The 15,136-nt window shown below is 32.9% G+C and overlaps 1 protein-coding gene across 5 annotated transcripts in view; it reads right to left on the minus strand.

The window, feature by feature from the left end:
- The window catches only part of unc-13, a 77,016-nt gene that overhangs the window by 19,741 nt on the left and 42,139 nt on the right, over positions 1-15,136 (minus strand). For all 5 annotated transcript variants that reach the window (XM_041776607.2, XM_041776608.2, XM_070287678.1 and 2 more), the window contains 3 exons: positions 8,380-8,547; positions 7,471-7,752; positions 7,152-7,373 (listed from right to left, as the gene is read on the minus strand). In XM_041776607.2, the coding sequence (XP_041632541.1) occupies positions 7,152-7,373; positions 7,471-7,752; positions 8,380-8,547 (672 nt within the window). The remainder of the gene's footprint in view (positions 1-7,151; positions 7,374-7,470; positions 7,753-8,379; positions 8,548-15,136) is intronic.

A 15,136-nucleotide genomic window follows, 5' to 3' on the forward strand; every position in this document is an offset into this window, starting at 1 on the left:
CAACTAAGTATTTAGAATATGAATCGATACAAGTTATGAATATTAAACCTTGAGCGTAATAAATGTCAATATGCAGATTTTTTCCTTCTTTGGTTGGGATAGGTGCCTGACCAATAGGAACTAAAACAGGGTGCCTATTATATTTGTTACTATTGCAAATAGAACAGTTCTTTATATATTCTTGGAGTTTTTTATTTAGATTTGGCCAATAGTATAATCTGCTGATTTCCTTGTAATTTTCGTCTAATCCCCTGTGTGCTCTACAATGAGTTTCCTCAATTATAATGGCTCTGTCTTCAGGGTTTTCGACATCTTGAACGAATACTTTAGTGTACAAGAATTTATTAGTGAATTTTTCCTTAAGAGGATTTTGAATTTTATAGAAGTCCTCTAAAGTACAGTGGACACCAACTGTTACATTTGGAGGAATGTATTCTTGTAAGAGTGATACCAAATTTTCCGTGGTATCGAATTCAATAATATGCCTGGTGTTTTCGAATATTTTGACCGACTCATGTATTGTATACCTCCCCGTTGTTAATAACAGTTGTTGCTTAGACTGGTTTAAGGGTTTTCGGGTTTCTTGTATAGCATTCTCAAAACTAGTCTCTGCTGAATGCTGAGTGTTTTGATCTGAGACCGAATCATTGCTATCTGTTAAGTTATTAATTTGAATCCTCGATAACGCGTCTGCGACTACATTTGTAGAACCTGGTTTGTAAATTATTTTTGATGAATAACTTTCAATAAATGAATACCATCTTTTCATTGGATTTGGATTTTTTTGAGAGATGGAAAAAGAAAGTGGTTGGTGATCCGTATAAATTTCGATGTTGTTAACACCGTATAAGTAATTTCGCAAATTTTTAAAAACCCAAACTATTGCTAAGAGTTCTTTTTTATTAGTAGCATATATTTGCTCGGCTTTTGTAAGAGTTTTGGAAATGAAGGTAATAGGTTTCCCTTCCTGTGAAAGAACCGCACCAATAGCTAAGTCTGACGCATCGGTGGTTAAAGTAAATTTTTTATTGTAATCTGGTTGTATCAATTCAATTTGTGCAATTAAATTATCTTTGAGCTCGTTAAAAGCTCTTACAGCTGAATCGTCCAACTGTATTAAAGTTTTACGGAACATGTTCTTGGATACTTTTCCATTTTGACCTTCCAAATATTTTGTTAAGGGTTTGGCTATTTTTGCGTAGTTTTGTACGAACTTTCTGTAATATCCAGTAAGGCCTAAGAAGCTCCTAAGTTCCCGAATGTTTTTAGGGATTGGATATTTTACAATTATAGATATTTTTTCGGGATCAGTTTTTATTACATTATGTGATACAACGTATCCTAGAAATGTGGTTTCTAGTTTGAAGAACTTTGATTTTTCAATTGAAATTTTCATGTTTGCGTTCAGCAATATTTTAATTACGACGATTATGTCTCTATAATGTTGTTCAATTGATTTAGAAAATACAATAATGTCATCCATATAAACATGACAAGTTTTACTTACTTGTTCTCTCAAAATATCGTCCATTGCACGTTGGAATATTCTTGGGGCGTTAGTTAACCCAAATGACATTCTGAGGAATTCATATTTTCCATTATTTATAGAAAATGAAGTTTTCTCAATGTCAGTTTCTTTCATGAGAATCTGGTGAAATCCAGATTCCAAGTCGATTGTGGAAAAGTATTTAGCTTTTCCAAGGTTTGACAAGATCACCGAAGGATCTTGCATTGGGTATCTATCCGGAATAGTGTTTTCATTAAGTTTTTTATAGTCTATGACTAATCTGAGTTTTGGAGTACCATCTTCATTTAAACCCTTTTTTGGTACCACTAAAACTGGTGAATTATAAGGACTTTTACTTGGTCTTATAATTTCTTCTTTTAACATGCGATTAACTTCAGAGTTTACAAAGTCTGAAGCCGATAAGGCATAGGGATACTGCTTGCTATAAATAGCTCTATCGTTTTCGGTATTTATTTCACCGCGAATGTCTGTCCTGAAAGGAATTTGCATGTTTATTTTAGAGTGCTCTTTATTGATAATATTTATTATCTCGTTTTCCAAATCTTTCCTTTGATTTGAAATAGGTTCACTCAAATTGTTTAATTCTTGATTCTCGGATAATTCTACGACGGCGTGTTCAGGAGTTTTGAATCCCAAACTTTTTATGCTTTGATTTGCCTCCACAGACTCAGTTCTGATTTGGGCTTTTTCATCAAAGTATTTTTGTATAATAAATTCTTTCAGTGGAAGAATGTGTTTTTCCTCAGTTAAGGAAAGTTGGTTAACTGAACTGTCCTTATCATAATTCAGTCTCTCTTCTTTATCCCCATTTCAATAAATTGTAGCCTATCAATAAGTCAGAATTTAACCCATCAATTTCATAAAATGTGTAACGCGTATTAAATATAGTTACCATGTGGTAAAATTTAATTATTGAATATCCATTAACCGTAGATACTCTTTTATAGATTGGAAGTTCGTTTTTGTTATTATAAATCCCCGTTCTGATATAGCACGAGGTTGCACCTGTGTCAATTAATATTTTGAGTTCTTTATTTAGTTTAGCATCATACCGTATTAAGTAGGGTAATCCTACTCCGGTTTCTGGCCTAAAAAATGGTCCTCTTGAATGTTATTTAGTAGCATGATTTTATTAGACGGTTGGTTAACCGTACCTGTAGGTTCCCTTTTATTTTGTGGTTGTTTTGGCTGAGGTGCCTTTTTGTTATGGTAATAATTATTATTGTTGTAATTATTATAACCCTGGTATCTTGGATTGTTTTGGACCTGTAGAGATTCGTCAACCTCCATTGGTTCCGGTTTAGGTTGTTGAGGTTTATACGAGTTCCATTGATATTGATTATTATTATGGAAATGATTCTGTCTACCCTGATTCCAATTGTGATTTTTATTTTGATTATAGTTATTTTTATTTGGGATATCTTGTTGGTAAAATCGTAAGTTGTTATTATTCCTTAATTTTGTATTATGATTGTTATTATAGTTTTGCTTGGGTTTATAATTAGGATTTTGATGACTAAACAGATTTGTCTCACTAGTCTTTCGCTGTGAAGTTGAGTAATTATTTGCGAATTGTGCTCTCAAATTATTGCTCTCTAATTCTTGAACTATAACCATGGCATTGGGTAAATCGAGTGGATTAATTGAGAATATTACATCTGAAATGTGCCACCCTTAATGCCGTCTTTCTATGTTTTTCGTTCATTTCAGCAGTTATAGGTTTATTCCTGCCATAAGTCATAATGGTTTTATTGATTAGAAGAGTTAACTTTCTATTTATTAATCCATAATATTCCATTATGGAAAGTTTGCCTTGACTTAGTACTTAGTCTTGTTCAATAATATGGATTGGACGTTTGTCACTAAAGATAAAGTCTAGTCTTGCCATTATGGCATCGAAATTTAGAACTGTTCCATTATGAGTTAGGGCATCGTTTGCTGTTCCGGTTATTTTATTCCTTAGAATAGATAATGATGAAAAATATCGTTCGGTTCCCCTAACATATTGCCCCATGGCTATTTCTGCTGACTCCCTCCAACTTACATACTTATCTTCTTCACCCTTGAATTCTCTCACTGATTTTATAATTTCAAAGGAGGTTTCACATTTAGTACTTGGTTCATGTGGTTCTATCTGATAATCTTCAACCTTTTTTACATTATGATTCAATTGGGATTTCAATCTAACGATCTCATCCTTCAGTGGATTTAATTCATTGTTTACAATTTTTGTAATTAAATCACTAACTTTGATATTACCTTGGCTGCTAGAAGCCGTTGCGGGAGGTGGTTGTGACATGGTGAGAACTCTATTAAATTCGTTTATTAAATCTTCCACTTCCACCTTGTATTTATTTATGTTTAAAATTATTATTAAATATATTAGAAACAGCTCACTGATTGCCTTATTGAAATCTTCCTTCTTGTTGTCGTCCTTCTTGATGTAGTTCTTCTTGTTGTCGTCCTTCTTGATGTCGTTCTTCTTTATAGTATTTAGCGAGGGAATGCCCTCAGCTCTTCCTTCAGATTTTATGATGGTTGTGAATGTACTGGGTTGTACTCAGTTCATTTATTATTAATGTTTGTCGTAGTATAGTTGTTGTTGTATTTGGCACTCCCGTTAAAATTTTATCAAACAGGATATTTTTGAAACTTTAGCTTTAACTTTTGTTAAACCAATTTTATTCAGCACGACAGTTTTAATTGTTGCTTAACACATTGTATTTGGCACTTCCGTTTTAATTTTAGTTGCACAAATAGTATTCGGTATTCCGTTTAAATTTTTAAGTTAAACAGCAGGTTTATTATATAAATAATTAATTAGCGGATTGTTGTAACTTATAGGGGGATTATTTCATTTATTAATTTCCTCCTTTGGGTTTTTACTAGACCGCACTTGTTCTTTTTCACTTTAAAACTGTTTGTTATTTATTTTAAAGCTTTTTATTTGAACTGCTTTATGGCGGCCCCACGTTGGGCGCCAATTAAATATGTTCGTTGTGAATTATTTAAAAAAATAATTTTATTTTTATTTAAGCTTCAATTGTTACATTAATCCTTAATTTTTATTTTTATTCTACTGATTAACTTCTTTTGGAACCGATCGAATACTGTGCCAAAAACCGACTGACTGAGCCAGTGTAATTTGTCTGTAAGCTAACCTCTGCTTAAGAGAATTAGGGATCTGTTTAAAGAGTTCGATTCAAGAGAATCGGACAATTGGGTGATGCAATTTGTCATCTTGATTTACGAAATTTAATTAAACCGATTAATCTTCAATATCTTAGGTCGGCGGACCTTATCATAAGCTGGACTCAGCTTTGTTTATCGTGGAAGGACCGCGCGGCGTTAATTAAAAAGAGCTTCTATGAGCTTCTGTTTATGCAAGAAGGAAGGCTGGTTGAACGGTTCCCAGCTAAGAATTGTTTATAAACAAAATTGTATATGAAATGGGTAAGGCGGCCTGTTAATAAAAAGAGCTTCTGTGAGCTTCTGTTTATGTAAGAAGGACTGCGGTGCAATTGTCCACCGAAGTGTGGAAGATAATGAGTTCTCATGGGAAGGCTGGTTGAAAGGTTCCCAGCTAAGAATTGTTGATAAACAAAATTGTTTATTAAATGGGTAAGGCGGCCGGGATATCGGGTTGGATAACTTGCATAGGTCTCGTTCAGAGAAGTCCGAAATAAAATAGCCGAAGAAAATTCTACCTATGTACGATCGGTTACTCCCGAGTGTCTCGCGTAGTTCAAACTTTAAAATGGTTGTTGTTGTCAATCTGCTGCGGTGGCTGGTATTCGCAAATTAGAGAGACATGGTGATGGAGGGAACATTTCAACATAAATTGTTGTTGTTGATGAAAGCCCATGTTAAATTCATCCACACCCTGCATCAACATTTCATCAACGTTTTCTCAATAGCCGAAGCGTTTTGTTGATGATTCATCGATGAATCTCCATGACGAATTCATCAACATTTCATCTATAATTCATCAACATTTCATCAGTATTTCATCAACAATTCATCGATTAAATGATGATGAAATGTTTATGAAATGTTGATGATTCATCGATGAATTGTTGATGTTTTTTTTTTCATATATTAAATTAAATTCTTGAAATTTTATTAATATTATGGGTTTTTCGGCGATTTCTTTTGGACTTTCTATAGGACTTTCCGGCTATTCCCCCAGCTACACCTATGGGATTCCGATGTGATCTTTTGTCAGGTTTTCAAAAAATTGTAACTTAAAAGTTGAAAAAAGGTCTCTGGAATTTTGACTTTTAAAATTATATATGTATTTTTTATATATTTATGAATTGCGAATTGGTCAATATATATGGAAAAATAATTAATTAATTTTTGTTGTTGTTGTTGCTGACGCAATAATAATGGAAAAGATAGGACTAGAATTTACATATTCTAATGTAAAAATATTAAAAATATATATGGGCATTTCTAGAAAAGTGTCTACGGCGATGCTAAAATTAAAAGTCTAAAAACATATGTTCATTTAACTAAAATTGTTTTATTAATATGCAAATTTCAAGAATACTATTAATTCACCGCCTATTTTTGTTTTGAAAAATTTGATCCTAAAGGTAAAAGGTATAATTTTTCCTCTTTCGCAACTATAAGTGCAGTTTTTGCATTTCGTCCTTATTTATTAAATTATTATTAACAAGAAAGGAAGCTAACTTCGGCACGCCGAAGTTTGTATACCCTTGCAGAGCCACTCTGGTTAAAAGACAATATTTAAATTAGCATAAATAAAATGCTGAAAACACACACAAAACATAGTTTCATATGTATATGTATACTTACAGTTACAGTTTTACATTTCTAGCTTTACATTTTCTCTCCATTTACCGATCGCTTCTAAGTCAGCTATATGATATAGTTGACCGATTTTCATAATATTTATACCAAAATTCTGGAATATCTCATATCTCAAAGTAGATGAAAATACGTATATGCAAAGTTAAATTCAATTAGCATTAAAACTGAGGGACTAGTTTGCGTAGAAACGGACAAACGGACGGACTGACTGACATGGCTAGATCGACTCGGCTGTTGATGCTGATCAAGAATATACATAATTTATAAGGTCAAATATGACTCCTTCACTGCGTTACAAACTTCTGACTGAAATTTATGATTTCAGAATTGCGACGTGATCTTTTTTTTATTGTTTTTTTTTTTTTTCTTAATAGAACGCATTTAACAACAATGGACTTTATTTAAGAATAACGTTACAATAGGTGCAGGAAACTGAAAAAATAGGTAATCATCGACATTTTATCTCATCTACTATTTTCTTAATTGTTTATTGTTGATACAAAAATCTTAAGACGAAAACGAATATGTAATAAATAGGAACAAAAAGCAATGTCGCGAACAGAGCAAAAAGCATACCTCTGAGATTCGGTTAAAATATTCCATATTACAAATTTAGCAATATAAATTAAATGAACATATGCTTATAGACTTTTAATTTTATGATCGTAGTAGACCTTTTCTGGAAATGCCCGTATATAATATAATTATAATAATAATACACATTTTTTCGTTTATATGTATATATATAATAATAATTTTCAGCAGTTAGGTATTGTAATGTACTTACGATTCTCTCATCCTTCATATGATCGGGAAATTCGACTTTAACAATATCAGCATATGCTATTAGCACTTTTACGATTGTTTTAGCAAAACGCCTCATGTAACGTTTCCATATTTCTGGATCAGGACACTCGAGCTTGCTAACAACATCGAAACATTGCGTCAATTGTGTAAAAACGTCGACAACCGAATTTGAAAAAAGTGCGTGCTCGCTGCTCTTTTGAAACTGCAAATATAGAGAAAATATATAAGGAATTCGAATTGCAAAACTTCCTATAAATATCTATACTCTAGTATTCTTATATTTTTGTAAGCTCTCTCACCCCGTCTTTTTTGTCTCGCTTGAAGGCGCCGTGAAGATATTCCAACGATACATCGTCGTTCTCGTTAAGCCATTGCATTACAAATGGCTCAAACCAGGCGGGATAGTCAGGTACAGCCCCCTTATAGGGTGGCACTTCCTTAACATAGTTGCTGTAGAGCCATTTAACCCGAAAATGCAGATTCATATATGCCGATGATTTGCACAAACGATGCTGTTCGTGCTCCTCCAAGGCATACTTCATGTCCACGGCAAATAGATGCCACATGGAAGATGCTGATAACTATTGTTATTAGGTGATAAGAAGCGTACTCAATAAACTTATGTATGTTCAGTACTTTAGGTTTCCATATTATTATTTTTATAAAAAAGCAAGCGGATAAATACATATGGGCATTTCCAAAATTGCGCTCTGCTACTTGTCTATTGACAAGATCTTTTTGTTGTGTTTAGCTAAAGTTGCTCCTTTGATTTTTAAATAATCGAAGCCGACAAGACCTCGAGTCTGAGGAACTATTATTATATATATTAATTTAATATATATTTTTATTTCCTTTATCTTTGCATTCTTTTAGTGATGTTAGAAAGCAAAATTTAAAGCACAATGGCTCTGTTTTAGAAGTTAATATCAAAAGAAAACATGCACTTATTTAAAATGGTTTTCATCAAAATAATGGAAAATGAAGTTTGCGCTACATTGCATTCCAATATTTGTAAGATCTGTCTTAAAATTTGCTAAATTTGATCAATTGTAAAACATCTTATTGTAACTATTTAAAACTACATATGTATTAAAGAGCTTTTGTTTTTTTGGCAGCGGTAGACGTTTCTGTGGAAATACCCATATACCTATTCAATCACACAAATATCTTAACAATTTAAACATAATGTAAATAAGACAAAAACTCACCTGTCCAATATTTAGTTCTTGTGGAAATTGATTTAAGACAGTGCCATAGCTGTTTTTATCTTCGTCAATTACCGACACGATCAAAGCTATTAACTTGTGCCAAAAGTCAACGCTATCCAGCTTAGGCTCATGATCATCCGGAGCACGTTTTGCTTCGTTGGGATCAACCTGTTGGTGGTTGAAAGGTGGGAATTCATAAAACATAAATTTAACCTAATCATTTAAAATTAACTATTTTGTAGAGCTTGAAAAACATCAAAATCAATATTTTTCGGTAGTATATCTCCATATATTTTATTAAAAACATGTATTTCTTTTTTTAATAGCCATCTTTGTTAAGTAACAGACTTACCTCATATACATTTTCTATATTATAACTAACAAGAAAGGAAGCTAACTTCGGCACACCGAAGTTTGTATACCCTTGCAGATTGGTTTTGATGTTTATATTATAAATTTAAATGCTGAAAACACTCACAAAACAGAGTTTCATTACATTTTACCTATACTTATTATGTTTACAGTTTGACAGTTACAGTTTTACATTCCCAGCTTTACATTTTCTCTACATTTACCAAACGATCGGTATGGCAGCTATATGATATAGTTGTCCGATTTTTATAAAATTTTTACCAAAATTCTGAAATAATAAAAGAAGCTTCTATCTAAAAGTAGATAAGAATATGTTGACAAACAACGAAGTTATAATTTTTTTCCTATTCATTTTCCGATCGTTCCTATGGCAGCTCCTAGCTTCACATTTTCTCTACATTTTCCGACTCTCTACATTGTCCGATTTTCATAAAATGTATACCGATATTCTGAAATAATAATAAGTATATATATTCTGGATCAGCATCAACAGCCGAGTCGATCTAGCCATGTCCGTCTGTCCGTCTGTCTGTCTGTCCGTCTGTCCGTCTGTCCGTCTGTCTGTTTCTACGCAAACTAGTCCCTCAGTTTTAAAGCTATCTGAATGAAACTTTGCATATAGTCTTCTATATACTCTCACTATATATGTCGAAACGGGCCGGATCGGACGACTATATCATATAGCTGCCATACAAATGTGCGATAATTTTTTAGAAACAAAATTATAACTTGCCTGTTTATCAACATTTCTGCACCATTTTTTAGATATTTTTATTATACCCTTGCAGGGTATTATAATTTCAGTCAGAAGTTTGCAACGCAGTGAAGGAGACGTTTCCGACCCTATAAAGTATATATATTCTTGATCAGCATCAACAGCCGAGTCGATATAGCCATGTCCGTCTGTCCGTCTGTCCGTCTGTCCGTCTGTCCACCTGTCCGTTTCTACGCAAACTAGTCCCTCAGTTTCAAAGCTATCTGAATGAAACTTTGCATATAGTCTTCTATATACTCTCACTGCTATATATGTCGGAACGGGCCGGATCGGACGACTATATCATATAGCTGCCATACAAATGTTCGATCGATTTTTAGAAAAAAAATTATAACTTTGCTGTTTTTTAATATTTTTGCACCATATTTTAGATATGGCTATTTTATATTATTTCTGAATTTTGGTAAAAATTTTATGAAAATCGGACGACTATATCTTATAGCTGCCATAGGAACGATCGGGAAATTAATAGAAATAAAATTATAGCTTCGTTGTTTTTCAACGCATTTTTATTTACTCTGAGATATAAGTTTTTTTTATTATTCTAGAATTTTGGTATAAATTTCATAAAAATCGGACAACTATATCTTATAGCTGCCATAGAAGCGATCGGTAAATGTAAAAATATATATATAAGGGAATGTAAAACTGTAACTGTCAAACTGTAAACATAATAAGTATAGGTAAAATGTAATGAAACTCTGTTTTGTGAGTGTTTTCAGCATTTAAATCTATAAAATAAACATCAAAACCAATCTGCAAGGGTATACAAACATCGGCGTGCCGAAGTTAGCTTCCTTTCTTGTTATCTACTCTAATATATGAGCTTATTCTTATTAGTTCAGAGTTTTGGTATAAATTTTATGAAAATCGGACAACTATATCATATAGCTGCCATATAAACCGATCGATCGGTAGTTGTAGAGAAAATGTAAAACTGGGAATGTAAAACTGTAACTGTCAAACTCTAAACATAATAAGTATAGGTAAAATTTAATGAAATAATATCTGCATGGGTATACAAACTTCGGCGTGCCAAAGTTAGCTTCGTAACTTGTTTTTTGAATTATTTGTATCGATATTTACACAATCAAAATACGTCATACTATTTTTACGCACCTTGTTTGTTGATCATGATGTAAGAAATCTTGCAATATGATCGGTGATCATAAGGGTTCAGAAGATCTATCGAAAGAAATCTTTCAGTGATCAAGGATCGGTGTTGTTTTGCTGAACATAACCATGGTGTTCAGAGACGCTTCGAGTGATCCACAAGTATCTTGCGAAAGACATATGGATGGACATAAGAAGCTCCACCCCTAGTGCATATTTTTATAGTTTCATTCCATTGTTATTGCTACATATTATAGAATGTAGACGACTGTGGAATGAGGATGGTTTACATTTTAATGTGGACGACTTTCATTACAGCGGCGTCTAAAGCAGTCATAAAGAGCTTTCTCTTCGGATTCTAGGACGATGTTTATCCCGTGTTCTCATAAAAATGAATCAACTGATTTAAGAATAAAATCTATTATATAAAAATAAGTCGGGTTTTCTTTCCTGATCCTATAACTCCAGAACGTACGAACCAATTTTCACGGTTTTGCATTCGTTGGAATGGTCTCGGGCTTCGTGATATATGCAGCAAAGAAAATTCAAATTCAAAAAAATTGCAACAGAAAAGCGGGAAAGTCAGTTTTGCATTTATCGCCATCGCTGATACATAGCATGCCATTATTCTGTGATCAGTTCATTTCATTAGACAAACCGAAATTGTGATAAATTTTGTGAAATTGTAAAAAAAAATTTAAAAAAAAATAAGTTATTCGTTTCCTAACATTTCAATTGGAATCCAGCATTTGTGTTTAAGGTGGTAAGTTGAACTCTGCCCGTAGTCCTTGATCAAGACCAATCCAGAATTCCCAGGATAGTTCACCCACACTTTGATCTAAGTATTTCTGAAGTCAGCCGACACTACACAGTGGCTGGGCTTGTATGGAGACGCGGCCAAAAATACTTCTAGTTGATTAATCGTTACGAAATTTACACCAAAAATCAAAAAAAATGTTTTAACCCTCTAGTGCCCAAGACCGCCTCTAGACGGGCAATGCTAAAAACACCGTTATTTTATTATTTTCATTCCTTTTCACACGGTTTTCCGTTTTTTCTAATTCAGGAAAGTCCAAAAATTAAGTTCGTTGCGTTTGGAATACATACTAGAGCTAGCGCAAGCTGCTGTATTCATTTGAAGCTGAAAATTTGTGCAAATCGGACAAAATAATTATTTTGTAGGAAATACAACATGTAAATACTTTTTTTAAAAATTGGAAAAAAATTAGAACAAAAAATTGTACTGTGTTGCTGACAGTCTCAATTACATTTATAATAAACATTTAAACAAAAAAAATTTTTTACCTAATTTTTTGTTGGCCTATCTTCCCAGAACTGCCTTCATGCGGTCCAAGGTTTTAGTCATATAAAACTCGATCCGAGCAAAAGTAAAATTTTTTCCAAAACAAACATTCACTTTTGATACATACTGAATCCAAAAATAATTTTTTTTTTCGAAAAAAAAAATTTGGGCACTAGAGGATTAAGTATATCTACAAAAAATTGACCATATAGCACGTCTACCACATATAGCTGCCATAGGAGCAATCTGTTAAAAATCAACATTTAGTATGGAAAACTTTTTTGTTTTTCAAAATATCTTAACCAATTTCACAGATTATATGTTCGGTACAGGTTTATACATTCTTACAAAATTTGGTTAAAATCGGATCTCTACATCATATAGCTCCCATACAAAATTTTAATAAAATTATTTTTTTTTTTCAAGACCTAAAATTAATTTTTGATCTCTTAATGAGAATGTTGGTGAAATATAAGTGCCCAAAAGTAACAATGAATTATTAACTTATATATTGTGTATTTTATTTGTCTAGCAACAAATGCACACAGCTTAAGGGGGGGTATGGTTAATTTGGTGCAAAACTGCACACTTATCAAAAAATATTTTGGCGAAACGGCTAAAGTTAGCTTAATGAATTAAATACCATAAATTATCAAAACATTTGTTCAATTTTTTTTTAATTTTTGTATTAAAAAATATTTACAGGCCTACGAGATATTGCGAATCTCCTGAGTCCCCACAAAAAAAAAGTTGATTTTCGGTGTACATCCTAACTGTCCAAAAAAACATCCGATATCAAAAAAATTTATTGCATTCGTTAAAAAATAAGTGCCCCGTGGTACTCAGGTGATGCTTTTATTTTCCCGACTTTGTATCGAAATTGGAAGTCAAAAGCCGGATTGTTGATTAAAAAATTAAGTTAATTTGTTAAAAAAAAATATAATAAAATATAAAATTAAAAAAAGCTCTACATGAGTACCTGAACAATTAAATTAAAAAGTTATGTTCCAAATTTCAAACCGATTGGTTAAGTAGTTTTTGAGTTATCAAGTAGACCGATTTTCAAAATGGCATTTTTCAGGAGAGCGCTTTAAACTTTGTGATACTCATACATCGAACACCAAACGACCTCCGTTCAACTACCCATAACTTCGTCAATTTTCTAATAATCGATGTAAAACTTTCACGCAATATTTTTAAGATATTAAACCTTTATTTAACAAAAAAAAAAAAAAGTACGAAAAACAAGAAAGGAAGCTAACTTCGGCACGCCGAAGTTTGTATACCCTTGCAGATTGGTTTTTAGATTTATATTATAAATTATAATGCCGAAAACAGACACAAAACAGAGTTTCATTACATTTTACCTATACTTATTATGTTTACAGTTTGACAATTACAGTTTTACATTCCCAGCTTTATATCTATATATATAAAAATCAATTGCTGTTCATTAGTCTCGCTAAAACTCGAGAATGGCTGAACGGATTTATCTTATCTTGGTCTTGAATTATTCGTGGAGGTCTAGGGAAGGTTTAAAAGGTGAGAAAAATTCGAATAATTGCCGGGAAAATCCTCAAAACAGTATTTTTCTATTTCCCATACAAACGTTTTCTAAATAAAATGGAGAGTCAATTTGTAATTTATTACCGCTGTATAAAGTTCAAATTCGCATGCGCGTTGGAGGATCTAATATCGCGTTCCGAAACTCAACAAAAGTGAAAGTGAATCGCGAACGCGACAAAATTGCATAGTCTCACAGCTTCATATAGCTTCGAGAAAATTAATTTTAGCTAACTTCAGTTGTTAATCTGTCTTTTGTTTTTAATAAGACTATATAGAAATCGAAAGATAAATCTTAAGTTTTGTCACAAACGTTAAATTATAAATCTTAAGTTAAATTTCTGAACGCAATCATAATATTTGACATTAGATTTGACAACCAACTAATATGTCAATCCATCCTGTCTGTCGCTTTTCAGTCAGAATGGCAGTTTCGGCAGGACAAGGAGGAATCTTCTTTTTTATGCACTCCTCCGAAACGGCTTTACTGATTCTCATGAAATTTAGTGTGCTTATGCAGTTTGGTTCAACTTGAGAGATAGGATAGCTAAGATCTTTAACATCATGGCAGTTTCGGCAGGACAAGGAGGAATCTTCTTTTTTATGCACTCCTCCGAAACGGCTTTACTGATTCTCATGAAATTTAGTGTGCTTATGCAGTTTGGTTCAACTTGAGAGATAGGATAGCTAAGATCTTTAACATCATGGCAGTTTCGGCAGGACAAGGAGGAATCTTATTTTTTTATGCACTCCTCCGAAACGGCTTTACCAATTCTCATGAAATTTAGTGCGCTTATGCAGTTTGGTTCAACTTGAGAGTTAGGATAGCTAATCATGGCAGTTTCGGCAGGACAAGGAGGAATCTTCTTTTTTATGCACTCCTTCGAAACGGCTTTACCGATTCTCATGAAATTTAGTGTGCTTATGCAGTTTGGTTCAACTTGATAGATAGGATAGCTAAGATTTTTTACATCATGGCAGTTTCGGCAGGACAAGGAGGAATCTTATTTTTTTATGCACTCCTCCGAAACGGTTTTACCGTTTCTCATGAAATTTAGTGTGCTTATGCAGTTTGGTTCAACTTGAGAGATAGGATAGCTAAGATCTTTTACATCATGGCAGTTTCGGCAGGACAAGGAGGAATCTTATTTTTTTATGCACTCCTCCGAAACGTTTTTACCGATTCTCATGAAATTTAGTGTGCTTATGCAGTTTGGTTCAACTTGAGAGATAGGATAGCTAAGATCTTTTACATCATGGCAGTTTCGGCAGAACAAGGAGGAATCTTCTTTTTTTATGCACTCCTCCGAAACGGCTTTACCGATTCTTATGGAATTTAGTGTGCTTATTTAACCAAATCTTTATGCTTTGCTCGGGCTATTTTGTTGATGAGTTTGCACCAAATTGGTTGAGCGGTTCTTCACGTATTACATATTTTGTAATATATTATTTCAATAAATCGCATTTCGTCAGAATGTCTTTTCTTTTATTGTCATTTGTCATTCATAATTATTGTTTTGTGTTTATAAGTGGTGAGTCTCTAAATTATCATTTGAAATACATTAAGAAGGTAAGATAATATTTTCAGCAAAATGCCACCGAAAAGATCGAATCTCAACAACGTAAGCAGC

The sequence above is a fragment of the Drosophila kikkawai genome, chromosome 4 (assembly GCF_030179895.1).
Source record: "Drosophila kikkawai strain 14028-0561.14 chromosome 4, DkikHiC1v2, whole genome shotgun sequence".
NCBI lineage: Eukaryota > Metazoa > Arthropoda > Insecta > Diptera > Drosophilidae > Drosophila > Drosophila kikkawai.